At 61.7% G+C, this 26,070-nt stretch overlaps 4 protein-coding genes across 8 annotated transcripts; 3 read left to right on the top strand and 1 right to left on the bottom strand.

Annotated features, from left to right (window-relative positions):
- Positions 1–155: 155 nt before the first annotated feature.
- Positions 156–1,857, bottom strand: ARL16 (ARF like GTPase 16). Of its 2 annotated transcripts, XM_074607352.1 has the most exons (4): positions 1,647–1,857; positions 1,455–1,514; positions 914–1,356; positions 156–723 (listed from the first exon to the last, which is right to left on the bottom strand). In XM_074607352.1, exons 1-4 carry the CDS (start codon positions 1,731–1,733, stop codon positions 552–554), a joined length of 762 nt encoding a protein of 253 aa, XP_074463453.1. In that variant the 5' UTR covers positions 1,734–1,857; the 3' UTR covers positions 156–551. The 2 variants fall into 2 exon arrangements, with proteins under 2 accessions (XP_074463453.1, XP_074463454.1); XM_074607353.1 differs by lacking the exon at positions 1,647–1,857 and having other exon boundaries at positions 169–723; positions 914–1,029; positions 1,243–1,562.
- On the top strand, positions 1,767–11,705 carry HGS (hepatocyte growth factor-regulated tyrosine kinase substrate). 2 transcript variants are annotated; one of them, XM_074607259.1, is made up of 21 exons: positions 1,767–1,908; positions 2,264–2,348; positions 2,725–2,800; positions 3,311–3,403; positions 5,334–5,457; positions 6,445–6,497; positions 7,003–7,071; positions 7,277–7,401; positions 7,633–7,711; positions 7,799–7,897; positions 8,266–8,361; positions 8,717–8,755; positions 8,840–8,983; positions 9,138–9,348; positions 9,539–9,711; positions 9,849–9,989; positions 10,068–10,245; positions 10,325–10,458; positions 10,759–10,881; positions 11,046–11,141; positions 11,217–11,705. In XM_074607259.1, the coding sequence occupies exons 1-21, from the start codon at positions 1,872–1,874 to the stop codon at positions 11,322–11,324; spliced, it is 2,283 nt and encodes a 760-aa protein (XP_074463360.1). In that variant the 5' UTR covers positions 1,767–1,871; the 3' UTR covers positions 11,325–11,705. The 2 variants fall into 2 exon arrangements, with proteins under 2 accessions (XP_074463360.1, XP_074463359.1); XM_074607258.1 differs by having other exon boundaries at positions 9,135–9,348.
- MRPL12 (mitochondrial ribosomal protein L12) lies at positions 11,441–16,741 on the top strand. Its single transcript, XM_074607292.1, has 5 exons — positions 11,441–11,765; positions 12,413–12,906; positions 13,308–13,391; positions 13,505–13,636; positions 16,358–16,741. The coding sequence occupies exons 1-5, from the start codon at positions 11,441–11,443 to the stop codon at positions 16,472–16,474; spliced, it is 1,152 nt and encodes a 383-aa protein (XP_074463393.1). The 3' UTR covers positions 16,475–16,741.
- Positions 16,742–17,153: 412 nt separating this feature from the next.
- SLC25A10 (solute carrier family 25 member 10) lies at positions 17,154–24,929 on the top strand. 3 transcript variants are annotated; one of them, XM_074607346.1, is made up of 11 exons: positions 17,154–17,286; positions 20,371–20,490; positions 20,653–20,767; positions 20,849–20,897; positions 21,263–21,304; positions 21,661–21,704; positions 22,162–22,232; positions 22,326–22,418; positions 22,667–22,744; positions 22,848–22,904; positions 23,707–24,929. In XM_074607346.1, exons 1-11 carry the CDS (start codon positions 17,197–17,199, stop codon positions 23,806–23,808), a joined length of 861 nt encoding a protein of 286 aa, XP_074463447.1. In that variant the 5' UTR covers positions 17,154–17,196; the 3' UTR covers positions 23,809–24,929. The 3 variants fall into 3 exon arrangements, with proteins under 3 accessions (XP_074463447.1, XP_074463449.1, XP_074463448.1); XM_074607348.1 differs by having other exon boundaries at positions 23,378–24,929; XM_074607347.1 differs by having other exon boundaries at positions 23,357–24,929.
- The last annotated feature ends 1,141 nt before the right edge of the window (positions 24,930–26,070 follow it).

Raw genomic sequence — 26,070 nt, 5'->3', positions numbered from 1 at the left:
GCAGGTTGTGCCGCAGCATGTACCAGGCCCATGCAGCCACACATACCCCCTGACTTGGCACTCGCACTGACGAGTGCCACAGCTGCCCGCACGGCACTGTTCATGAGATGTCCCTGCCTGAGGCACTCCTGCGGCTCAGCCTGCCCTGGCTCCCAACACCCACCCACGTCCCCTGCGGTCTTTCCCTGGGTCATTCCACACAGGGCCAAAGCTCCCAGCAGGAGCCCCACGCACACTCGGCCTCCAACCCGGGGGCCATTACTAGCCCCAGCCCTCCTTATCCCAGCCCGGGCACTGCCACAGCCCCCCATGCCGGCACAGTCTGGCCTCTGAGGCTCCTGCTCATCCCTTCCCCAAAAGGCCGGGGTTTCCACCCAAGCACGGGGCAGCTGCCAGCCTGGACAGTACAGTGGAGGTTTTACTGACAAGTCCCACAGCTGTCCTGTCCCGTGACGCCATGCTGGGCCCTGATCCTGGCCCCGCTCAGGGCAGCTACTCGCCGGCCACCGCCGTCGGTGACAGGACTCGCCTGAGCTGCCACGGGGTCAGGGTCAACGGGGGTCTCCAAGGGCAGCCCGAAGCCACTGCAGGACGTCGGCCAGGCCGGTGCCGTCGCGGGCGCTGGTCTCCAGCATGGTGATGGGCTGCGTGGCACAGGAGACGATGTCCTGCATGCGGAACAGTGACTTCATCTCCGCCAGCGACATGTAGCAGGGCAGGTCACTGCAGCCGGGAGGGGAAGGGGCCACGTTAGCCCCCTGCTGTGGCTCTCCCGCCCGCGGGTCTCCGCAGGCAAAAGTGTGGCTGCTGCCCCCCAGGACGTGCCTGGGGGGCATCACCTGACAGAAGGGACATGGGAGCCCACCGCAGGCCCTCAGCGTGTCCCCCCCCCCCAGGCTCTCCCCCCCCTCACATCTTGTTGAAGAGGACGAGCACGGGCACGGAGGCGAGCTGCGCGGCGGAGAGGACGGAGAGCAGCTGGACGCAGGAGTTGGAGACCTGGCTGGGGTTGGCGGCGTCCACCACGAACTGTTGGAGAAGGAAAGTGGCGTGTGGGGCAGCCCCGGGCTGGCCCCGCGCGCAGCCGGGCCAGGGAAACCGAGGGAACCGTGGAGCTCGACGCCCCACAGCGGGGCAGGGGCCAGCGCCGAGCCCCGTGTCCCCCGGCCGGGCCCCTCCCTCCGGGCCACGGCTCGAGACGGGGTCGCCGCCGTCGTGGGGTCCAGCGTGGCGGTGGCTCACCATGAGTGCGCTGCACTCGCCGTAGTAGCTGGGCCAGATGGGCCCCATGCAGCCGCCCAGCTCCCGCACCGTCGCCTTCCGTGGCAGCCGCAGGTCGGTCAGGTTGGTGCCCACCTGCCGGGACGGGGGCGGGGCTGGTACGGCCGCACCGGCGCCCCCCGCCCGCACCGGGCCTGCTGCCCGCCTGGCCGCCCCCGCCGGGCCCTGCCTACCGTGGGCAGCGTGGCCGGGGGGTCGCCCAGCCCCGCGGGACCCTCCTCGGCGCTCAGCTGTGCCCACCGTTAAGGACTCGACGGCGCCCGGGACACGGCCCGACTGGGACCCCCCCTCGCCCCGGGACCCCCCGCCCCGCCGGGACCCCGGGACCCTCCCCCGCCGGGACCCCCCCCGCCCCGCCGGATATGACGCAGCCGCCGCGCCAGCAGGCTCTTGCCGCCGCCCGCCGCTCCCAGCAGCAGGCACGTGGGCACGGGCCGCCCCGCGCCCGCCATCCGCCCCGCCCCGTCCCGTCCCGCCGGAAGGAGCCCCGCCCTCTGCCGGAAGCCGGAAGCGGAAGGCGGAAGCGGAAGCGCCGGAGGAGGGGCGGTGGGGCAGAGCAGGGGAGGCCCGGCCGGCGGCGGGGGGGCACCATGGGGCGCGGCGGCGGCACATTCGAGCGTCTCCTCGGTACCGGCCGCGGGCTCCCCTCGGCGGGCGGGCGGGCGGGCGGGGGCAGGGGCCGGGCTGAGCCCCGCAGCGATTGTCCCCGGGGGGGCCGGGGAGGGACCGGGGCTACGGGCCAAGCCGGGCCCGGGCCCCGCCGGAGCTGATGCGGCGGGTGCGAGGGTTCCTGGCGCTCCGCGGCGTCTGAAGGGGAAGAGCTGACGCGTCTCGGGAAAAATCGGGGGGTTTTATTCCCGAGCGCTCGGGTCCGGGGCATCGCCGGCGTCCAGGGCAGCTTCCCCGCAACGACACCGGGGCGGCGGAGCAGAGGGAGATCAGCAGAACCGCTTAAAGCAGCCTCACAGTTTATTCCTTGCAGATAAGGCTACGAGCCAACTCCTGCTGGAGACGGACTGGGAATCCATCCTGCAGATCTGCGACATGATCCGTCAGGGAGACACCCAGTAAGTTGGATGTGCTGGAAGACCAGCGCTCCCTGCTTTTGTAAGGCAAGGCATGAGGGTCTCGGACCTGCCAGCCTGCCGCAGCACGCATTTTGTTGTCCTTTTGGAAAAGTGTTGGAAGGGCAGTACTGTACACCCTGATGTGTTGAGGCACTTCCCTGAGTTGTGGGTTACCTCTGTCCTGAAATCCTCAGAGAAACTCAGGTTTGAGTGTGCTTATTCCCTCTCTTCCCGGTTTGCCTTGGGGGAATCGCATAGACCAAGACACAACTGTACCCTTGTGTCAGGGCCGGGGTTAGCGGGTTATCAGCAACGGGTGGAATCTCCCCTCGCATTCTTGATCACCTGAGGACATAAACTCTCTTTCCTTACCCAGAGCAAAATACGCCGTCAATGCTATCAAGAAAAAAGTCAACGACAAGAATCCCCATGTGGCACTCTACGCACTGGAGGTAACGTCAGCCCAAACCCAAGCACTGTGGGGGCCCAGCTCGCAGGCCAGGGAGTTTCCCATCTGTTATAAGCAGCATCCAGGGCTGCGCAGCCCGCACGGTGTTCTCTGCCCTGCCAGGGGAGTGGCAGAGTCATGGCCTGGAGCTTGCCTCCTCCTGCCTCTAGCGCAGAGGTTTCGTGACTGATCAGCAGGCTGTGAGTTTCATTCTTTAATTCTGTCTTGGAGTTAGAAACAGACAGAGCTGGAACTTGAGACACTGTCCCTGGGGGTCTGTCTCTACACAGCAAAGGTACAAAGGCCACTGTGCAGTTGAAGCATAGCTAATTCCTCCAGCTTGGCGGTGTGGGTTTCTCTGGCTTGACTGACACTGCCCTAATGCAACTCATTGCTTAAATAGTTCCCCCATCTTGGTGTGCTGGCTGCAGTAACCTGTAACGCTGCTGTGACTCATCACAGGCCACAGGGAAGGAAGAAAGCAGCAGACTAATATTGTCCTTTGTCCTTGCAGGTCATGGAGTCGGTGGTTAAAAACTGTGGCCAAACAGTCCATGACGAGGTGGCCAATAAACAGACTATGGAGGAACTGAAGGAAATACTCAAGGTAAATATATCTAATTTTACTACCATTTTTGAATGATGTTGGAAAAGAAGCAGCAGCAGAAGAAAATGTGCATGTCTTTCATTCCCTTTGTGTAAGGAACAGAAGGGAAACTGTTCGGAAATGCATTTCAGAAAAGAGCAAACTGTATTGCATGATTGTGAAGAGATGAGTGTGGGGGTTTGGCTATACGGTAAGGCAGGGTAGGAATATGCTGTAAATGCCTAGACCATATGATGGTAAATGCTCCTGGGTGCAACACTCTGCTTGGCTTGAGACAGCAAAGGAAGACAGAGGTGATGGTCTGGCAGTTGCACCAAGGACCTGAGCAGCGGGGGGAGAATTTCCTTCCCATAGTACAGTATGAGGCACACGGGAAGGTAAAGCAGCAGACTAAAAACGGGCAGAAGCTTCCTCTTTGTCGTGGCCATTTCATTAGCCTGTGGAATTGTGTGAGGAGCTTTGCAGGATGGCTATTTTCACTGATGAGCTGTTGTCACAAGCCGTCACTTGCCAGTTTGATGTAACATGATGCCTGCACGAGCTCTGTGCGTCCTTGGACTGGAGACTTCAACAAGTAAAGTGGAAATGGGAACTTCCGTCTCCAGTTCCCAGCTCAAGAACAGTCAAGAGCTTGTTAGAGTAGTGCTGTTCCTTCCTTACAGCCTCCGTCTTCTGCCAGAAATAGATGACCAGATGACCCAGGTGGATGAGCTGTGCGAGTCTCATCATTTCACACACCGTAGCAGGGTGTCTCTCCCCTGTCACCTTCCTGTTAGGGCTGACTCAGTCTCTGGGCAGGATCTCCTGCTGAGATAGGAATGCTGCCGCAATGTGATGGCCAGGTGTAGTAGCGCAGGCACTCTGAGCGCTGAGAAAATCAGATCAAGAGATTTTGTGGTTCTCTGCAGTCCTTGTCTGTCTTGGTAGTTTCATAACTGCCACAGACCCATTATTTTCCTATGCTTGGAACTTTGCTGCTTGTTGAATGCCTAATGCTGGTAAAATAGCATTAGTTCTGAGGAGGTTCAGGGCCGTGACGTGTGGAATGCAGGATTTTGTGAAATCTAGAAGTTTGGAGCTCCAGGAATTGTCAGTAAGTCATGCTGTGTGGGCCGAGCTCTCGGCTGAAATCGGAGCTTGACAATGCTCGTCTGCTTCCTGGAGGATTTCTGGAGCAACCGGTCATGTGAATGCGTGATGACTTGGTCAGCTGATGACAGGGCTGCTCTCGGAGGCTGGCTGGGATAGGAACAGGCTTGCCAAATTTCCTCCGGCTCCTTGAACTGTGATACAACTGCCCCTCTCTCCAAAGGGCAGGCTCCCCAGCTGTCCGTACTGCGTCACATCCCAAGGTAGCTTTGGGTATTCCTGGGCAGGAGTCTCGGGGCCGGGGACACTGACAGCCTGGCACCAACATGCTCCAGACACCCTCCAGCTGTGAGCTGGTGGTGCCCTGTCAGCCCTCGGGCAAAGCGGGCTGTACTGCTCTGCCCAGCTGGGTTTGTAGGTCCTGCGACTTTCTGAGTGCGGGATGAGCAACTCTTGTGAGGAGCAAAGATGTGAACAATGGCACTGGGCAGGCCAGTGCTCATGCCTGCCCCGGGGAGCAGCTGTGCAAGTTTCTGGGCATTTTCTCAAAGCACCGTCACCACAGCCCTTTTCAAGTTGGTCTGTGCTGCTCTGAAGGACATTTTCTTGTTGCTGGAGGGGGGAAGTGGGGGGAAGCTGAAGGAATATGTAGTCTTCGCTGCGAATTGTCCTTATTGCAGGTTTCTGACAGCTCTTACCTTGCACAAGTACTCTAAAGTCTCTCTTTCCATGAATGGTACTTCTGGCTTCTCTTCTGTGGAATTCACGCCATCCTTTGGGTTTCAGGCTATTTTTCTCAGATTTTTTTTTTTTTTTTTTTGCCTCCTCCCTTTCTGTGCAGAGGCAAGTGGAGACAAGCGTCCGGAGTAAGATCCTGTACCTTATCCAGGCCTGGGCTCATGCCTTCCGCAACGAGCCCAAGTACAAGGTGGTGCAGGACACCTATCAGATAATGAAGGTTGAAGGTGAGGACTCCGGGTGAAGGCGGGTGGACAACTGGCCGAGCAGCTCTGCTGTGGAGAAGCCTTGCAGGAGAAGGAATAGGTGTCAGGCCCCTGCCTGCTGTTAGCGAAATTCTGGACTTGCAGTACTGAGCTTTTTCCTGGTGCCCGATACCAGATGAACCTCTTGGAGTGACTGAGGCCCGCTGCAGAGAGAGGACAGCCCCATTGTCCCAGGATCAGGGGCTGCCTTGCCCCGGGCCTCCAGCCCAGCTACCAGCTAAGGGTTGGCAGCGAGACCTGAAAAGCAGGAGCTGCAAATGTTCTTCAGGAAACTGGCAGCAAATCAGCGTGTCCTCTGGGAAGGGATTTACAGTGGGGTGGTTCCTTCCTCCCAGGCTTTCATTAGTACCTCCAGGATGGGTCCACGCTCCTGCTTCCTGACAGTGCCAGTATGGCCCTTTCTCTCTTGTCCTGGGGATGGCAGCGTTCCTGGGAAGGGACGCGCTGCTGTCTCTGCCTCTTGCTGCCCAGCAGAACCTCCACGGGCACTGGCAAAGCCTGGAGGTCTTGGTCCCCTACTGAGCTAGTGTTGCCACACTCTTGGCTTTCCAGGGGTGAGACTCAACGCCCTGCCTGCCCACGCAGTGGGCTTTCCCCCTCTCTGTGCTGAGTTCAAGGTCTTGAGAAATAAGCTTTATCCAAAGGGCCCCAATGTGCCTTACAGGTGTATAAGGGAAACCAACAGGGGATTGTCCGGTGCGTTCGAGAGCGTGGCTGAGAGCCCAGTACTTCGCAGACCGCAGCAAGTGCTGTGTGAGCGTTGCCCTCTGGCCTCCTGCAGGAGGGAGATTGCTGTTAGTTGTGTCAGAGTAAGATAATGGTCAGGGCAGGCGTGCTGAGCTGGATCTGGCGTGTGTGGCTGGGCACTATGGCACAAGGCTGTGGGCTCCATGGCCTCCCTGCGTGGAGGAGCCCTCTCACAATGGGACACTGTCACTTCTCCCACAGGTCACGTATTCCCGGAGTTCAAAGAGAGCGATGCCATGTTTGCTGCAGAAAGGGTGAGCTCTGCTGGTGGGGAGGGAGCTGGCATTGCAGGACCGACCTTGCTCTCCTGTCCCCTCCCTACTAACCCTTCAGTTCTTGCATTCCTCCATTTCATGGAATTAGAGACCTTGCTGGGTACATACTGCTCCCAGCTGTCACGCGGGCAGTGATGGAGGGGAGAATTCACCAGGACGGGGAGTTAGTCTCATCTTACCCTTCTCGGTGGCCTTCCAGCAGCATGGCAGTCTGAGTATGGCAGCAGGGCATTGCTAAAGCAATTGCTGTGCAGATACGTCCCTAGAAGATTTCTTGCTGACTGGGAAAGCATCACAGTCTCTGGGAACACAAGAGGAAATAACTTGTGGGGATTAGTATTTCCTGTTAAGCTGCAAACACTTCCAGTCTCCCCCATTTGTGATAATGCCTTAGTTAGCGTTAGGAGCTGCTGAAGGGCTTGGTGGAAACACGCTCCTCAACACCCTCCTCCCCTCCTTACACAAGTTTCCTTAACCCTCACAGGCTCCAGACTGGGTCGATGCCGAGGAGTGTCACAGATGTCGAGTGCAGTTTGGCGTTGTGACGCGGAAGGTGGGTGCCGCTCTGCCCTTCTGGGTTCCCTGGTCCTGCACAGGCCCTCGGGACTTGCAGGACTCCCCAAGCCTGCATGGAAGTTTGTCGGGGCTGGATCGCGTTCCCTGGCCACTGGCAGGGAAGTGTCAGGAGTGTCCGAGTGATGTTGTATAATGGTGAAGGAGTGTGTTGTTACTGCACTGATGTCTCCCATCCTTTGCAGCATCATTGCAGGGCCTGCGGGCAGATCTTCTGTGGCAAATGCTCCTCCAAGTATTCCACCATCCCCAAGTTTGGGATTGAGAAGGAAGTGAGAGTCTGCGAGCCCTGTTACGAGCATCTCAACAAGTCAGTACCCTTTATAGTGTGTTTCTTTGCCTGCAACATCTGTGACTGAGGGGAGAAGCTTGGTGTGGAGCCACCTTTCTGCAGACTAGAGCGAGAGTTTCCCAGGCTGTGCAGGCTGGGTTCCCTTCCTTCCTGGGGAGGGGGGTTACAGCTGTAGTGTTGTGCAGAGCTGGGGCTCCAGTGCGGAGGAAGGAGCATTTGGTCTCCACTGTCGCCTCTTTCTGACTACAGGAAAACTGAGGGTAAAGCTGCTGCCACCTCCGAATTGCCCCCCGAGTACCTGACCAGCCCCCTCTCGCAGCAGTCCCAGGTGAGTGGCTGCCCTGTGGGTGATCTAGTGATCCTGACCTGCTGCTTGATCCCTTGACTGACCACCTCCTCATCTTTCTGCTTGCAGCTGCCTCCAAAGCGTGACGAGACAGCTCTGCAAGAGGAGGAAGAGCTCCAGCTAGCTATTGCCTTGTCTCAGTCGGAGGCCGAAGAGAAGGAGAGAATGGTTCGTGCCCTGCTTGGTGTCTGGGAGTGGTTGTTTCCACACAGCCCAGATGTGCTGGGCATCTCCTAGCTGTGCGGTAACAGGTCTCTAGGCACGTCCTGGCGTGAGCAAGTCAAAGGGCCTGTGGAATGAGAGGGTGAAAGCAGAGCCAGCCATGTGCTGTGTTGCAGTCCCACATCTTGGAAGCAGGCTGCGCCCTGGGGCACGCTGGCCTGCATGAACTGTACAAAGCGTGAGGCTGGGTCTGCTGGCTGTGCCTGGCCATCACTAGGAACCTCACCCACCCCGTGTGCCCAGTCTGTTCTGAGTGGGTGATTTGGAGGAGTCTGGACAGTCCCTGAGTTCACTTTGTTTTTTCTTTTTTGCAGAGGCAGAAAACAACCTACTCCATGTACCCGAAGGCTGAGCCCACACCCGTCACGTCGTCAGCCCCCCCGGTCAGCACGCTCTATTCCCCACCCGTGGTACGTTCTTGGGAGCCCCTGACCGTGAGGTGGCTGGATGCAGCCCAATTCTGCCTTGCTTGGGCCAGATTTAATCCCTGTTCCGAGAGAAAAGACTTGCCCCATTCAATTCCTTGCTCTTTCACAGCACTACTGTGTTTTCAGCAAGAAGGTCTGTACTCAGATGACATTTAGGTGCCTCCACTGCTTCCCGTAGCTACAGCCTGTGTCTGGATGAAGGAGACGGCTGTCCCCTTCCAGTCCCTTGCTGGTGCTCAGCACTGGTGGTTGTGCATGGCCAGGGCTGAGCAGGACATGTGTGAGAGCTGTGGGTCTTGTTTCTCTGAACCAGATTTCCCTGTTTATCTCTTTCCAGAATTCCTCTGCTCCCCTGGCTGAGGACATTGATCCAGAGGTAAGGACCCAGGCCTTACTGGTCTGTGGCACAGGCGCACTCCCAGCGGGGCTGCCATGCTTATCTTTGTTCTCTTTCTGGCAGTTGGCTCGGTACCTGAATCGCAACTACTGGGAGAAGAAACAAGAGGAGGTTCGCAAGAGCCCCACACCATCAGCACCTCTGTCCCTCACAGAGCCAGCTGCTCAGCCTGGGGACGCCCACCCTGCCCCGCTCGGCGTTGTTGAGGTAAGAGGGGGGCCTGGACCTGTGCCTGGCAGCTTCTGAGGGGCAAGAAGTGCCCAGCCCCTTTGTTCAGCCCAGTCACGCAGCTCTGCGGGCCTGCTGCTGGCTCTCGTCATGGCAGAGTTGAGGCTGACTGGCTGCCCTGTCCTTCCAGCAGCAGTACCAGAATGGCGAGTCCGAGGAGAACCACGAGCAGTTCCTGAAGGCGCTGCAGAATGCGGTTACCACATTTGTCAACCGCATGAAGAGCAACCACATGCGGGGCCGCAGCATCACCAATGACTCTGCCGTATTGTCCCTCTTCCAGTCCATCAACAACATGCACCCCCAGCTGCTGGAGCTGCTCAACCAGCTGGACGAGCGCAGGCGTAAGTGGGAGCTGCCTGGCCGTGGGCAAGTGTCCTGGGGAGGAGCGAGTGGCTGCCGGGGCTTCCCCCAGTGCCGGGATTTGGCATTCCTGTGACACAGCCTCTCTGGAGAGAAGCCAGTGCAGCCTGCAGGGGTGGTCGGAGTGCTCTGCCCCAAAAGGGTCCCTGAGGCTGTCCCTTCACTCCCCAGTGTACTACGAAGGCCTGCAGGACAAGCTGGCCCAGATCCGGGATGCGCGTGGGGCTCTGAACGCGCTGCGGGAGGAGCATCGGGAGAAGCTGCGCCGTGCGGCAGAGGAGGCAGAGCGCCAGCGCCAGATCCAGCTAGCCCAGAAGCTGGAGATCATGAGGCAGAAGAAGCAGGTGAGGCAGGGAAGCATTCCCAGGGTGTCCGGGGCTGCGTCAGCCCGCAGGCCTGCCTGCACCTTGGCACAGCTGCCCTGGCAGGGGAGGATGCTGTGGTGTCCTGGCTTCTAGCCATCACGGCCCTGTTCCCGCAGGAGTACCTGGAGATGCAGCGTCAGTTGGCCATCCAGCGGCTGCAGGAGCAGGAGAAGGAGAGGCAGATGCGCCTGGAGCAGCAGAAGCAGACCATCCAGATGAGAGCCCAGATGCCAGCCTTCTCGCTGCCTTATGCCCAGGTACGGCTTCTGGGCCAGAGGCCCTCCTGCCAGGTCCCAGGGGACATGGCCTGAAGCTTGCTTTTCTTCCCTCAACAGCTCCAGGCCATGCCCGCAGCCAGCGGGGTGATCTACCAGCCCTCTGGGCCCACCAGCTTCCCTGGCACCTTCAGCCCAGCCGGCTCTGTGGAGGGTTCTCCCATGCACAGCGTGTACATGAACCAGGCAGCACAAGGGGGCACGGGGCCGTACACTGCAATGCCCGTCACGGGGACAGGTATGTTGGCCAGCTGAGCCCACCTGGGTGGAGGCTGCGTGCACGGTGGTTACTTCAGCCTCTGCCCTCTCCACCCCAGATCCCAGCATGGTGAACGCCTACATGTACCAGCCGGCGGCAGGCAGCGGGCAGGCAGCTCAGCAGGGGCAGGCGGTGCCCACCACCACCCCGGCGTACTCCTCCTACCAGCCAACTCCAACGCAGGGCTACCAGGCAAGTGAGGGCAGAGCTGCTTGTGGCCACTGGGGTATTCTGCAGGGCTGGCACAATTCACCCTGTCTCAGAGACGGGATCTCTGAGCCGGGGGGAGAAAGGGCTGGTTGGTTCTGGATCTGCTGCTGCTTTCGCTGTGGGGGTGGGCTGGAGTCAGAGCCAGTTCTGGGCTCCCCATGGCGCAGAGGGAAGCAGATGCCCTGGTTCCAGCAGAGCGATGAGAGCGGTGCTGGTCCTGGGGGGGCTGTTATAGACGAGCCATCACTGCCTGCACCACCCCTCATTGTCCTCTCCCCCCAGCCCCAGAGTGCAGCCTCGCAGTCGCAGAGCATCCCGGCCATCTCCCAGGCCCCCCAGTCGGGCACCATGGGCTACATGGGCAGCCAGTCGGTCTCCATGGGCTACCAGCCCTACGGCATGCAGGTCAGCACTCCCCGCCCCACGGCCCCCTTCCTGGGGGGATGAGCTGCGGGTCGGCTCCGGCCCGTGGAGCCCTCCTAGTCCCACGCTGCCAGTGGTGGGGCAGGGGAGGCCAGGCAGAGGCTGTGCATCCCCCAGCTCCTCTGATGAGCCCCTCACGCCCACAGGGCCTCATGTCCGCCCTGCCTGGCCAAGAGGCCGCGCTGAGCAGCTTGCCAGCCCAGCAGTCCTACCTGCCTGGCCAGCAGCCCCTCTACCAGCAGGTGAGTGCTGCAGGACCCGGGGGCTGGGACCTCAGTGGGGTTCACTTTCTAACGAAGCTGCCTCGTCTGTTGCAGATGGCTCCGGCTGGAGGCCCCCCCCAGCAGCAGCCGCCCCCGCCAGCGCCCGCCCCTGTGCAGCAGCCACAGGGCAGCAGCGAGGCCCAGCTCATCTCCTTCGACTGATCTCTGCCGCAGGGCGGGGGGGTCCCGTTTAACACTACTCTTCATCCGACATCACTTCTGTACTTTGCCTCCTCATTCTGCCCGCTCAGCCCCCGCCTCTGTCCCTGGCCGGGGGGATGCGGGACCACAGTGTCCCTCTGGGGACCCGGCGGCAGGGGGGCAACCCCCCGCCCGCCACCGCGGCTGCTCCCCTCCTCACCCGCAGGACCATGGCCAGGCTGGGCGGCGTTGTGGCCGCAGCCCCTGCGCTCCCCTCGGCCGAGCCCCGTTCCCCGCCAGCGCCTCCTCCCTTCCCTGCCCATCCCCGTCCCCGTGGCACAGCTGCCCGCTCCTTGCGGGGAGACCGAGCGCCAACGGTGACTAATAAAGTGTTGGGAACGAGCTGCGGTGTGGTGTGGTGGAGCATCGCCAGCCCCATGGGGCTGGGAGAGACCAGAGGAGGTTCGTTGAGCTTGTTGAGTCAAGTGACTTTATGCACCTTATTCTAGAAGGGAGGCTTTTGTCTTCCGAAGGGAAGCGGTGTTAAAACATGCCTTTAGCATTTGTATAATTAGGAATCGGAAACATGATAAGGGAGAAAGGGGAGAGGGCAACATTCGGTGCTGCTCTGAGCATGTGAGGAATGATTTGAAATTGCTGAGGGAGGAGGAAGATGGTCTGGAAAAAAAGGTTTTTGAGACAAAAGTGGTTTTATCTCCCTGGTGAGGAAGTGTGGGCCTGCGGAGCTGGAGCTGCTCAGCTGCCTTTTCTTCCCCAGCCAGAGAAGACGGGCTCGGTGCGGGCTGGGGGCTGCGGTTCAGCACAGGCTCATTTCCCCGGGCAGCTCTCGCCTGGCCATGGCGGGACGGAGACCCCCCCTCTTCCTCCGGACCTCGGGGAGCCTGTCCATGTCGGATTGCTGGGACAGGAGCTATGGAGAGAGGGAAGACATCCTCCGGGGAGGGTGGGGGGGGGGTCTCTTGCCTGGGTGGGCCCCCAGGAACCCTCATGCCCAGAACACCCCAAAATTCTACATCCACCTGAAACTACTTTCCTTTTAACCTTTTGTAAAACAAAGTCAGGACTGAAGAAATATCTTGCTTTTTTAGGAGCAGCTATTCTGGGAAGGAAGCTACTAAAAGCTCTGCTTTTTTCTTTAAAACACCCTCGGGCTCCTGTGAAGGGCTTTTCCAGCGGGGAGCGAGTCCCGGCGGACCCGGCGGACAGAGCGCCGCCCCCGCCCCACCACCGAGGCGCAGCGCCGGGGCCTAGAGCGGCCGTGGCGGCGCGGGGGCCGCCGGAACCATCGAGCGCGGGGCAGAGCGCCGCCGTGTCCTCTGCGGCCGCCATGCTGCCCGCCGCCCGCGCGCTGCCGCCGCGCCTGCCCCGCCGCCCGCCGCCCGCCTGGCGCTGGGCACCGGCCGGGCCGCCCGCCGCCGGCCTGCGGGCGTTAAGCACCGGCCGCGCCCGGCGCTCGGAGGCGCTGGCCGGTGCGCCGCTGGACACGGCCGCCAAGGAGTACTCGCCCAAGGTGCGGCAGCTGGTGCGGGACATCGCGGGACTGACGCTGCTGGAGGTGGCTGACCTCAACGCGCTCCTCAAGGTGGGTGGCGAGGGGCGGGGCGGACCGGCTCATCCCGGGCCGGCTAGACCCCTCCCGGCTCATCCCGGGCCGGCTAGACCCCTCCCGGCTCATCCCGGACCAGCCCCGCTCATGCCGGGCCGGCCAGGCCCCTCCCGGCTCATCCCGGACCAGCCCCGCTCATCCCGGACCGGCCAGGCCCCTCCCGGCTCATCCCGGACCAGCCCCGCTCATCCCGGACCGGCCAGGCCTCACCCGTCCCATCCCGGGCCGGCCCGTCCCGTCCCATCCTATCCCAGCTCAGCCCGAACCGGCCAGGCGCGGACCGGCTCATCCCAGACCGGCCGGGCCTGTCCCGGTTCATTCCGGCCCGGCCCGGCCCGTTGTCTCACTGGCCGCCGGTGCCACTGTTTTTCCCGCAGGAGACGCTGAAGATCCCAGACGTGGCGGTGATGCCGGCGGCGGCAGCGGCTGCCTCCCTCCAGCCCTCCCAGGCGGCTCCGCAGGTACCGGGGGAGGGGTCGGGGGTTGGGCACCGCGGGCCCCCACGCGTGGGGCAGCGGGGAGGGGGCCCCGTGCGCCCGGCCGGGCGTCTTCACCAAGCTCTGGCTGCTTCCAGGAGGAGGAGGAGGTCCCGCTCAAGAAAGAGAAAACACATTTCACCGTCCGGCTGACAGAGCTGAAACCCGCTGACAAGGTGAAGCTGATCAAGGAGGTGAAGAACTTCGTGCCAGGAGTGAACCTGGTGCAGGTGAGGAGGGGGTTGCCCAAGGCTCTGGCCACCCACCGCACCGCCCCCGTGCCTGGACGGGTTCTGAAGCACGTTGCAAGTGGCGGCCTCAATTCTCTGTTCAAAAGGGAGCTTGGATTTACGTGTTTAGGAGAACGCTCTGCCTGTTGCACATCTCTGTGCAAAGATACGGACGAGGTGTAGAGCAGGAGTCGGTTGTGCCCGTTTGGCCTTTATTAGAGAAGGCTGTTCCATCCCAGCTCTGCTGTGTGGCGAGCAACCAAGCCCTTAGCAGGAGCGGTGAGGTGAAAGAGGGGGCTTAGAGCAGAGACCTCAGAGTCCTCCGTGCCAGCCTCACCTTCTCCAAATCTAAGAGCTGCTCTGAGCTTTCCTGCAGAACTCAGGAGCAGCCAGGATTCCTTGTTACAGATGGATTTGGCTTGCCTTCCCCTAAAGATTTTTGCTTTTTCAAGGTCAATAACTTTCTGAATTTAGATGAGTTTGTCTAATTGATGCGTCTTGCAATCCACGCCTCCAGTGCTTTTCAGAGCTTTTCTTTTCGTAGGCGATGCCTCCTCCTTTTTCTCGGGGGAGACGGGCCTTTCACAGTCCTGTGCACCATCTGAGCTCGTGCCCTTGAGCTGTGATGTAGGCTCAGAGCAAAGAACATACATCTGCTACTGCAGAAGCATTTTAACGTGCTTCAGTTCTCCACTGGATGATGCTTTCATATCTTGGGGATAGTAGTAGCACTTTCTATTTATCCACTTGCAAGGAAAAAATGTTGAGTATCGTAAAATGTACTTTTATTAGTAGCCTGGGATATCAGAAGGATTTGCAGAAAATCCAACCCGCTCATATTGCTGTATTGCAAAGCAAACAATTCAGTAACAGAGAAACGCTGGGGGGCAAGATGTGAGTTGCATTGGCCCACTGGGGTAATTAACTGAGTATCAGCTTGGTCAGTCTGGCAGTTGTTTATCCAGTATCAGTCCCAAGCAACCATTAAAATGCCAAAACCCTGTAACGGACCTGATCAGCGAATAATTAAATCTGCCTGGAGAACTAATGCTGGATCAGCTTGGCTTAGCATGTGGAACCTGTCAAACAGGCTGGCGACAATTCCGAGGCAGGTACAAGGTTGGTAGGTGCAGGTTATTGCGGGTAAACCTCGTCAAGTGTGACTTACCCAACATGGGATTTTGGTTAAAACACACACACAGAACAAACTGCTACTGATGGTTCTGTCGACAGAGGTTGTATGCAAAGTGTAGCAATACGTTTTTATTGTCAATTTTATTGCCATCCAATTGAGGTGTTTTTAATGAGATTTGCAGGGAACCTATTCTTGGCCTGTAGGGCTGTTAATGATTTGGAAGAAGGCATTGCTAGTGAAATCGTTGGATGTTGGGTGCTGTTGTGACTTGAGCAGGTCAGCCCTACGGGAACGACCGCTTGATGAGACATGCATCGTCGGCACAAGCTGGACTCACATCCGTTTGTAGCTCTGAAAGCGTGTTCAGAGCTGACCCAACACACCCATCGCCAGCCCTGGGGTGGCGTTCTCCTGCTTTTGGAAACGCGTTGCCTCTGCCCCGTGGCTGTTACTGCGCAGGTGCAGCCTGGCTCAGGCCCTGCTCTTCCTCCTGCTGGCAGCTCTGAGCAGCCGCTTCCTTTGACCGGGGCTGCTTTAGAACAGAAGTTAAGCATTAGTGAGCAAGGATCTCAAATGAATAACCTCAATTGTCTTGCCTGTCCTTATCACAGCAAGCCAAGAACAGGCTCCTTTCCAGATCCTGTGGTGAGTGAAGCCATGCCTGCCCTGCCGAGCTCTGCCTGCACCGCTGCCCCTTCTCATGAGCAAAAAGAGCATTTTCTGCCACCACAAATACATTGTCACTGCACCCAACGTAAATGAAAACAACAAAACCTTTCTGTTAGCAGTGGTCAATCCGTTGGGTGCTAAATACCTGCAGTGCCACGCGGCAGGGAGCTGGCAGCGGCTCTTTAACAATTCCCCCAGGGTTTGTTTTTAAGGAACCAAATAGCTTTGTTGATGCTGCTTTGTCTAAGAGCATCTGACTGCAGCAGGGGCTTATCCTGCTGGGCTCCTGTCCCTTTCTGCACAGCAGAATTGCAGGAAGTCCCTTTAAATCTTTTCAGCTTGCCTTAAATATTGTGGTGCTGCATAGTACCAGTAGTTCGGTATAAAAAGTCCTGAAAATACCAAGATTTTGTGGTCAAGCATAGTCTGTACTGGAACTCTTTTTTTTTTATCTGGTACAGTGGATTCCTGAACAGCCATGTATAAGCCCTGACAGCCTCTCCTCCCCACTGGCAGAAATATGTGAAACAAAACATTCGCATTGAAAAAAGTCGACCCAGCGCAGGCCGGTAGCTGCCTTGGCAGGTTACTGCGTGGTGGCTCAGCGTGTGTCCCAGATGCCTTCTTAGACCAGGGCTGCACATCTGGGAGCACCATGCACGTGGTGGGAGGAATTTATGGGCAATTACTCGCTGAAAAAGGTCTTCCAGGGCTGTAGTGGATGCGCCGTCACTTGCAGCCAGGTTTAGATGTCTTCCGGCAGGATGTGCTGTAGTTCAAGTGGAAGTCTTGGGTTTTGGAGCAGTGGGTGAGTTTCCCTGGTCTGCTGAGGCAGAGGTCAGGCTCATGGCTCTCAGTCTGTTAATCCGGTTAATGAAATGCCAGTTTACGAGTCTCGTACTTTGTCCCTCCTGCAGGCAAAGAAGCTGGTAGAGTCCCTTCCTCAGGAGATCAAGGCTAACGCCTCCAAGGAGGAAGCAGAGAAGATCAAAGCGGCGCTGGAGGCAGCAGGAGGGACTGTGGTTCTGGAGTAGGCGGCCCGGTCGCACCACAGAGGGACTGGTGTGATGCAGCCTTCCCCGTTGCCGACGGCCACAGCCAGGCCGGGCTCCGGACGTCTCCCCGTGCGGGACGTCCCCTAGTTGCGCAGTGGGAATGCTCTCTCTCGAAACCATCCGGTGCAAGAATGCTGTACGGTTTGACGGGGCTGCTCTCAAGTCCCGGCATGGCAATGAACTCTACCTTCATAAATATCCAAAAAAAAAAAAAAAAAAAAAAACCCAACCAAAAAACCAAAACAACCCTGCGAAATGGTTAAATCTCTCGAAAAACAGCCCCTGGGCTCAACGCGCGTACCCCACGCCCACCGCACCCCGCAGCAGCCCTTTTCCTCCAGCTGCTTTTTAGTGCCGCCACACCAAAACGGGATAGTTTGCCCCCCGCCACTGCGTTAATTAGTCACTGTTAATTAAGGGGAGGGGTGCCTTTCTCGGTCTGTGGAGCTGGCTGGGGGCTGGGAACGGTGCTCCTGGAGCCCGGGGGGGTCGCGACAGCTCCCCCGCGCCGTAGCGGCGCGGGGGAGCTGTCGCGACCCCCCCGGGCGCATCGCGGCGCCCTCGGTCGCGATACAGACCCCCCCCGGGGTGCTGTGCGAGGGGCGTGGCTTGTCGGGGGAGTGGGTGTGGCTTAGCGTAGGGGGCGTGGCTTGGGCCTCCGCCGCGGGTGGGGGGCGTGGCTTTAGCGGAGAGCGGCGCCGATGGCGGAGCGGCGCGTGTCGCGCTGGTACTTCGGCGGCCTCGCTTCGTGCGGGGCCGCCTGCTGCACCCACCCGCTGGACCTGCTGAAGGTGAGGGGTAAAGGGGGCGGTTGCGGCGGGGGGAGGCTGCGGGGGGACGGGGAAGGGCAGCGGGGACGGCTGCGAGGGGCCGGTTGTGAAGGGCCGGCTCTGAGGGGTGCGGGGAAGCGCTCTGGGGGTCTGCAGAGCGGCTGTGAGGGGCCGGCTCTTGACAGGCCGTCTCTGAGGATGCCGGGGAAGGGCCGTGAGGGGCTGGGGAGCAGCTGTGGGTCCGGCTGTGAGGGGCCGGGGAACAGCTCTGAGGGGCTGGTTCTGAAGGACCGCCTCGGGGGGACCGGGGAGAACCACTCTGGGGGACCGGGAGGCGGCTGTGAGGGGTCGGTGGCGGCTGTGGGGCCCGCTCTGAGGGACCGGGGAACGGCTGTGAGGAGCCGGCTCTGAGGGGGCTGTGGAACCGCTCTGGGGGCCTGGAGAACGGCTGTGAGGGACCGGGGAGCCGCTGTTGTGGGGGGCCGGCTGTGAGGGACGGGGGAACGGGTCGGGGAGCAGCAACGGGGGTCTGGAGAGCGGCTGTGAGGGGCCGGGAGCGGTTGTGAGGGGTCGAGGAACGGCCGTGAAGAGCAGGTTCTGAAGGGCCGGCTGCGAGGGGTCGGGGAACCACTCTGGGGCGACCGGCAGCGGCTGCAGGAGTGGCTCCGAGAGACCGGGGAACCGCTCTGGGGGTCCGGGGAGCGGCTGTTGGGGGCAACGGCTGTGAGAGGCCGGGGAACGGCCGTGGAGGAGCCGGAGAACGGCTGCCGGGTGGCCGGTTGAGGGGCCGGCTCGCGGCTGTGAGGGGACCGAGCGCGCAGGGACGCGGCCCTGGGCTCGGGGAGGGGACAGGGACTAGGGGGGAGACGGCCGGGGGGGACAGGGACGACTGTGGGGCCCGGCGGCCAGGGGACAGGGGCGGGGGGTGGGTCACAGGGACAGGGCTGAGGGGACGCGGACCGGCCGCGGGGCAGGTGCAGGTGTGGGGCTGAAGGCTCTGTGGAGCTCAGGGTGTCGGCTCCTGGGCTGTGGGGCATGGAGGACACCGCGGCCCAGGCGCCCGTGTGAGGCACGGCAGTGGCTCCAGGCCCTGTGGTGTTGGACGCAGGCCCACTGGGCTCCGTGTCCTCAGGCCAAGATGTCACCTAGGCACCGCGGACGGCCTGGCATCCCCGCTCCCACACAAAGAGCGCCGCGCGTAGCCCTGCGCTGCCAGCACCCACGGACGGGGTGAATGCCAGCGCTGCCCGGAGCCTTGTGTGCCAGCCAAGCAGCGACAAGGCTGGCAGCCAGGCAGGCTGCGGAGGGGGAGCAGGAGAGCGAGCCCAGGCCAGGCCGTGCCATGCCCAGGGCTGTGCCCGTGGGTGAGGCTGGGGACAGGCAGCCCCTTCCCACCCCACGGAGAGAGGGGAAGATGTGCCGGGCGCAGGCCCAGGAGAGGAGCCAGCACTGGCAGGAGGATGCCGCTTCCCCAGTGCTCGGCCTGTTGCCGTGCCCGGCTGGCCCTGTCTGCCCAGCAAAGGTGGCTGGCAGCCCATGGGAGCTCGTGTAGGATGCCCTGGCAAGCCGCTAAGAAGGGGAATTAGTCTGGCACATGCCTCTAGGTCTGTATCTGAGCCAGTGTGACGGGTGTGACTTTTCAGCTGCATCTGCACACACTATGCACTGCGGATGCGAAGCCCCTGCGTGCCCCCTGGCCATGAGCAGCCCAGGCCAGCTGGCTGGTTTTGCCAGAGAGTTCACACCTGAATATTGAACACGGACCTGCTTTGGCCCAGAGCTCCCCCACGGCAGGGGCTGTTGCCAGGCGTGGGGAAGCAGGAGGGGCCTCAGGGTCTGGCAGGGCAGGGGGCCAAGGGTGTTTTGCTACACCTTTGGACCTTGGCCCCCATGGGAGGCCCCAGCCAGCCTAGCTGGATGGTGCTCGCACCCCTGCTGGAGCCCCTGAGCTGGCACCGCACACAACCTCTGGCCGCCCACGGGGCTCTGCCCTGCGGCAGTGACCACAGCGCTGGCCAGCCCCTCCCTGACTGCCCTTTCTGTGGCCCTGGGACAGGCAGGCAGTGCAGCGCTTCTGCCTGTTCCCTCTGCCCCGGGCTGCCCAGCAGCTGCTTGCCCAGCTAGCTCCCCAGCACACCACGAGCTCTGGTCCCCGACATCCAAATTCTGCTTGCCGGGCTCCAAAGCCAGTCCCTTCCCTGCATCCCTGCTGCTGCTCCACACGGGAGGCAGAGGCTGTTCCCAGCGTCCTGCTGCGTGTCCCACGCCCTGGCCGCACCGGGGCTTCTGTAACAGGAGCCAGGGCTGATCCCCTGCCAGAAGCCCTTTGCTCTCTTTAATTTTACCTCCTGGGACCTTTGACCTGCATCGTGGGGCCGGGTGGGTGCGCTCAGAACATGCTCCGGCTGGTACGGCTCCTCTGTCCCAGACAGCCCCCAAGGTCCTGCTGCCGCTTCTCTGGTGATGGTGGGAAGTGTTGGGCTGCTGCGAGTGCAGAGGGGAGCGCCCAGACGCCCCGGCTGTGCTGGCCGTGGCACGAAATAGATTGGAGCTGGTGCACAGAGCTGTAGGGCTGTCTTCCTGCCTCTGCAATTCCTGTGGCAGGGGAGGAGGGGAAGTTCCTTCTGGAGGCCTGTTGCCTCATGTGGCAAGGGTGTAGGGCACAGGAGGTCACAGATTCACTTGCCCTGTTGTAGTCCCTCCAAACAAACTCACGCTGGTTGCTTGCTTGTTCATGTGCTTCTGGATCCTCCCCACCCCGTTGTGGCCCAGGGCCTGTCTTGGAGGAGCAGGCGCTATCACTTCATCTTGAGGCATGCTGCTGAGGCCACCGAGCTGGGCAGGCGCCTGGGAGGGACTATGGGCAGGTGCCTCAGCACTGCCCCTTCTCCTGCCGGCCTCCACTGCCCTGATGGCGGGCTGGGCCTGTTTCTAAGTACTGCTTAGGTGTGGGGAGCCTGGAGCTATTGCTGTTTGTGCGGAAGCAAGCGCTAACGAGTGACCCTGACATGGACTCGGAGCGGCCATCCCTGCCCTGCGCTCTCCTGTTTTCTGCCTGACCCCAGCCCTTGGCTGGTGCACTAATACTGCCAAACTCTGCCCCAGGTCCACCTGCAGACGCAGCAGGAGGTGAAGATGCGGATGATGGGGATGGCCATGCATGTGATCCGCACCGACGGCTTCCTGGCTCTCTATAACGGGCTCAGTGCCTCAATGTGCCGGCAGGTGAGTGCCACCATGCCCTTGATGGGCTCTGGTCCCCCAAGGCCAGCACAGAGCTCCTGCTGTGCTGGTGGCTCGGCTGGAACTGACAGGCTGCCCTGAGCTGCAGGGCAGAGGAGGCGGGTGCCCAGCGGGGCACAGCGGCTCATTCTCCCTCTCCTCCAGATGACATATTCCTTGACTCGCTTTGCCATCTACGAGACCGCGAGGGACCGCTTGAGCCGGGGCAACCAGGGGCCTCCCCCCTTCTACCAAAAAGTGCTGATGGGTGCAGTGGGAGGTGAGTGAGGAGGAGGGTCCCTCAGCCCCGGGCTCCCTCGGGCTCAGGAGCCCCCTAACCCCAGCTCTTCTTTGGCTGCAGGTTTCACCGGCGGGTTGGTGGGGACCCCAGCAGACCTGGTGAATGTCAGGTCAGTTCTGCCCGTGTCCCAGTGCTGCTGGTGTGCAGCAGCAGTCGGGGTGGTGGGGCACACCCCGTGTTCCTGCCTGCTCTCCTGAACAGGCTGCCCTGTGGCTATCGGCCCCGTCCCGATGGGGAGCTCTGTGCCCAAACAGACTGGAGTTGTTCCGTGTTCAGTGTGCAGCCCTGGGCCCAGCCCCATGCCTGGCCCTTGAGGGGTGCGGGGCTGGAAGCAGCTTTCTTATCCCTTTGCAAACAGCCGATGCAGTCTGTCTGCTGGGCCTCTGCCTGCTCTTCTGAGCAGGGACAGACTTGCCCCGGGCCCCTGGTGCTGGGGGGGGACGGCAGGTCACCCCGTGGTGCTCTACCTTACAGGATGCAGAACGACATGAAGCAGCCACCCTCCCTGCGGCGCAAGTGAGTGGGGGGCCAGGGCTCCCGGGGGGGCTGGGGCAGTGGGAAGAGGGGTCAGGAGGGGCCGGGAGGAGCTGGGGCTCCCAGGGTGGGCCAGGGCGGGGGGCTGGGGCGGCGGGAATGGGGGTCGGGAGGGGCCGGGGCAGTGGGAAGGGGGGCCGGGAGGACCCGGGACTCCCGGGTCCGGGGGTCCGTGCGGCCGCGGGGGGGCAGCACCGCACCGGCGGCGCGCCCGGTGCCCGGGGGTGGTGGGACCGTGGCCGCGGCCCCGGGAGGTGCAGCTGCCCGGTGGGTGCGGTGGGGCTGCCGGGGGCTGGGGAGCCTCGGACCCTGACACCTTCCCCTCTTGCTCTTTCCAGCTATTCCCATGCCCTGGACGGCATGTACCGCGTCTTCCGGGAAGGTGAGGCCGTGCCAGCCGGGGTAGGGTGAGCCTGCCTGGGGTGTCCTCACTGACACTGGGAAACTGTGGCAGGAGTGTCCCAGGGTGCTCTGTCTGGGAGTCGCCGCAGGTGCTGGCTCAGCCAGGACAGGGAGAGGGGACGGATGGTGACTGCAGTGCCTGTGGGGCTAGGGGAGCCGAGGGTCAGGCAGCCTGCCCTTACTCCAGAGGGAAAGAGAGACCTGCCAGGAGCTGCTATGAAAAAGCACAAGAGTGCGGAGCAGGTGGGAAGGAATGGGAGGAGGCAGGACTGTTCTGAAGGGGTCTCCTTTCCTGCAGCATATTTGCTGTTGTGTGGTTTAAGCACTGTTGTATGAGGAGTCTGGGACACGGACCAGGCAGGGAAGGAGGCTCCTGGGGGGAAGGGAGTGTGAGTAATGTCCCAGGACTGTGCTGATCCCAATCTGTCTGTCCACAGAGGGCTTGAAGAAGCTCTTCTCGGGAGCTACGATGGCATCCAGCCGAGGGGCCCTAGTCACCGTTGGGCAGGTAGGACAGTTCTGCTGGGCAGTAGGTGCCCGGGGTAGGGACAGGGGGAGTCCCTGGCTTGGCAAGTGTCACTGATACCCCGTGTCTCTGCAGCTCGCCTGTTATGACCAGGCCAAGCAGCTGGTTCTCTCAACTGGGTTGCTGTCGGACAACATCTTCACTCACTTCCTGGCCAGCTTCATCGCTGTGAGCAGGGCTGGGCGCGGGGAGGCAGGACTGGGACTGGGTTTGCCTGCAGGAGCCCAGGCTGGGGCTGCCAGAGCTGCCTCTCGGGACTCTGATGCAGCAGGGCCAGGCACAGAGGCTTCTATGGGGCTCCCAGGCTGGGGCTCAGCCCGGGCCAGGCTCTGGGTCTCTCCAGGGACCCTGGCTGTTGCTGGCACCTGGGTCTTCTCTGTGAGCTGGGACTGCTGACCCTGGTTGACTCTCCCCAGGGTGGATGTGCCACATTCCTGTGCCAGCCCCTGGATGTGCTCAAGACCCGCCTCATGAACTCCCAGGGCGAGTACCGGGTGAGTAGCCCCTCCTGCCTGCCCCGCTGCTGCTGGTCCAGTCCCCTTTGCACACTGGCCTCTGCCTCCCTGCACCTCCTCATCTCTCTCCATCTCACTACAGGGTGTTGCCCACTGTGCCATGGAAACTGCCAAGCTCGGCCCTCTCGCGTTCTACAAGGTACTGATCTGGGGATGTGTGGGATGGGCTGGCAGGGTGGAGTGTGGGAAAACTGCCTGGGAGCAGAGGTTTAGGTCCAGAACGGTTCTGGGGCAGGAGCCTTCCAGGCTCTGCTGCCGGCAGCCTGACTGCGTCCTGCGTCAGGCCTTCCTCCGGCTTGGCCCCAGAGCCTTGGCCTCTTCTGGGCTTGCAGCCTGGGTCCGGGCACCACAGCAGCTGCCCTGTTGCACCCGTTGGGTTCCCAAACGGGAATGCAGGTACGGGCAGTGGTGCTCCAGCACTCGTTGGGTGTAACTGACCAGCAGACACTGGTCAGCTCTTGGGCCCTACGTGCCCGGGCTTGGTGCAGTCACCTGTGTGTTCAGCCTCACTCCTGGGAGGGCCCCTACAAAGGGGTTTCGCACCCAAGGTTTATTCCAGATGCTGCCAGTCAGGCGTTTTCCCTGTTACAGCCTGTCTGCTCATCTTCCCAGGCAGCGTCCAACCCCCTTCTGAACCGGGGGCTGTGGGATCTGACCGGGGCTTCTACCGAGATTCTGCCTACGTAGTGGTGATGCCAGCACTGATGTGTTTGGGGGAAGAGGGGTTGATGCATGATGCTGAGCTCTGTGTGCACAGCGATGGCTGCGGTGCCTCCCTCACCGCTGTGGCAGCTCTGCTGCATGCCCGGCCAGCTGGCCCCCCGTGCTTGCAAGCTGGTGCCGCTCCCCGTGGGTTGGGCTGCTGGGCACCCTCAGCCCTGGCGGGGAAGCCCAGGGTCAGGCACATGCTGACTCTCCTCATTCTCGCTGTCCACTTCCAGGGCTTTGTTCCTGCTGCTGTCCGGCTCATTCCTCACACCATCCTCACCTTTGTCTTCCTGGAACAGCTACGCAAATATTTTGGGATCAAAGTGACCACCTGAGTAGGAGGGACGGGACCCTGCCCTCGCCCCAGGGGGGTGAGCATGCAGGTCACCGCTGAGATCCCAGAACCCCTCTCCCCTGTCTGGGGCCAGCGCTGCTCCCCCTGCCCCTCATCCCCACTCCTGTGCCTTGCCAGTGCCTGTGGCCAGCCAGTCCCAGACTCTCCCTCCCTCTCTCACCCCCCCTTCTCAGCACCTCCGTTACCTCTGGGGTATTCTTGGGCCTCTTGTCCCCTCTGCACTGTTGGTTTGGGTTTTTTTTTTTTTTGCTTTCTTCCCACTGCACTACTGGCCGCAAGTTCTGCCCTTACCTCCCTCAGCCCTGTCCCTTATTTGCCTCCTGGGAGCAGGACTGTGCTGTTCTGGGGCATCCGGCCTTTGGCTCCGTCCCTGCTCACGGAGCCTCACAGGGCTGGGGGGGGCCAGTTCCACTTGTGCCCACGCTGCAGCAGGGCTTGTGTTGGTGGCAGCAGAGCAGGCGTGCTTCCTGCCTCTCCTGCAAGCAGCAAGGGGAGACGTGGCTTTAGCACAGCAAAGCCCTGTCCTCCCTTAGTGCCTCTGGCCCCACGCGCTCCTCCGCCGGCCCCAGTGCAGCCTGGCATCCCCGCTCTGCTCCCAAACACTTCCCGCTTCTGCTTGGCCAAAACTCACCAGCGCCCAATGGCTGCTGGGCTCTTCAGGGATTGTGCCTCATACCAATGATGACAGAGAGTGGACTCTGCAGGCGAGGGGCAGCCGTGTGGCCCCCCTGCCCTGCTGGCCAGGCATGGGCTGGAGCCCTTCTCACCTGGCCGGCCCAGGGCAAGGTCACAGCTGCGCCCCTGGCTCCAGCTGGGGCTGGGTAGTGCCTGCTTGAGGACCTGGTGTCAGCTTGCCTGCAGCACCCTCACCCTCCACCAGACCTGGCCTCGGGTGGGGGCGTCTGTCCAGCACCACCTCACACCCCCCCACACCCCTCACACCAAGGTCGCCTCACAGCCCTCCCTCTCCCTGCACCGCCCTGCGCATGGGGGCTGCCGGCACCAGCCCCTCTGTCCTGTGCACCCCTGTGCGCGGTGGCCCCAAGGGATCAAAGAACTGGAGTATCTGTGACCTTAATATATAATAAACAGTGGAACAAGCACAGGGCTGAGTGTCCTGCTTGGGGGGGGCGATGCTGCGTGCCCTCCCACTGTAGGAGGGCTCAGGCTTGGAGCAGTGGGGGTCTTTACCCTGTTCCATGCCCCCAGCCCTGAGGGGGTGTGTGCCCACCGCCTCCCGGCCCTGCAGAGTGGGAGCTGTGGGCTGGGCTCCCCCGTGCCAGCCCGGCTCCGAGCTGTGCCCGGTCTCAGCCCTGCAGGCAGTCCCTGGGCAGAGCCGTGCCGAGGGCGCCTGCCCACCTCCTCCTCCTCCTCGCGGGAGCTGCCTCCTGGATGTGACACTAATTGGGCTCCAGCAGGCGGAACAGAGCCAGCCTGGGACAGCAGAAAAGTGAAAGCTTGTCACCTTAACGAAGTCTAATGATGCTGGCTGGCATCGCGGCTTTGTTCCTGTGCCTGGTTCTGGGTGAGAGCCGTGGGCAGGTGCATGTGGGGCCAGTGGAGCCCTCTTTCCTCGTCAGGGTCTGGGGGCTGCCTGGCCCTGGCTAGGCTGTGGTGGCTTGTGCCCCGGACCCCCTGGCACTGTTTTGGGGCTGACACGTGCTGCTCTGCACCCATGCCAAAGGCCAGCGTGGAGCGGGAGAGCGATAGAGCCACAGGGCCCTGCCTGGCCATCACCCCTAGTGGCATGGAGCCCTGTGCTGGCCACCGGCAGGGATGTTCCAGCCAGGCCATGGTCCCGCCGGCTGCGTCAGCCCTGCGTTCCCCGTACCCGCATTCCCTCTTCCTACGTCCCTCACCAGCGGAGCTGTGCCGCGGCCACGCCGGCAGGACGGCATGTGCCAGACACAGCCTGGAGCACGGAGCGTCCGGCAGCTGCACAGAGTGGGAGCTTCTTATCTCTGAGCATCGGAAAACGAGAGGCCTCGGGACTGTCAACAGCTCGTTGCCAGCGGTGTTTGCGCTCGCGGAGCTGACTGGCCCCCCCCAGCCTCATCCTGCCCTCTGCCCGCCCCGGGCAGTGCGCCCAGCCCAGGCCCTGCTGCCTGTGGGGGGTCCCACAGGGCACCCCTCTGCTGCACCATGGGGGCTGCCAGCCCCCCCTCCACGGCTGGCACCCAGAGGGGTGCAAGGGCTGTCTCGGCGGGGGGGGGGGGGGGGTGCAGCTATCAGTCTGACCCCC

The sequence above is a fragment of the Larus michahellis genome, chromosome 14 (assembly GCF_964199755.1).
Source record: "Larus michahellis chromosome 14, bLarMic1.1, whole genome shotgun sequence".
Classification (NCBI taxonomy): domain Eukaryota; kingdom Metazoa; phylum Chordata; class Aves; order Charadriiformes; family Laridae; genus Larus; species Larus michahellis.
This window is presented reverse-complemented; position numbering and strand designations above follow the sequence as displayed.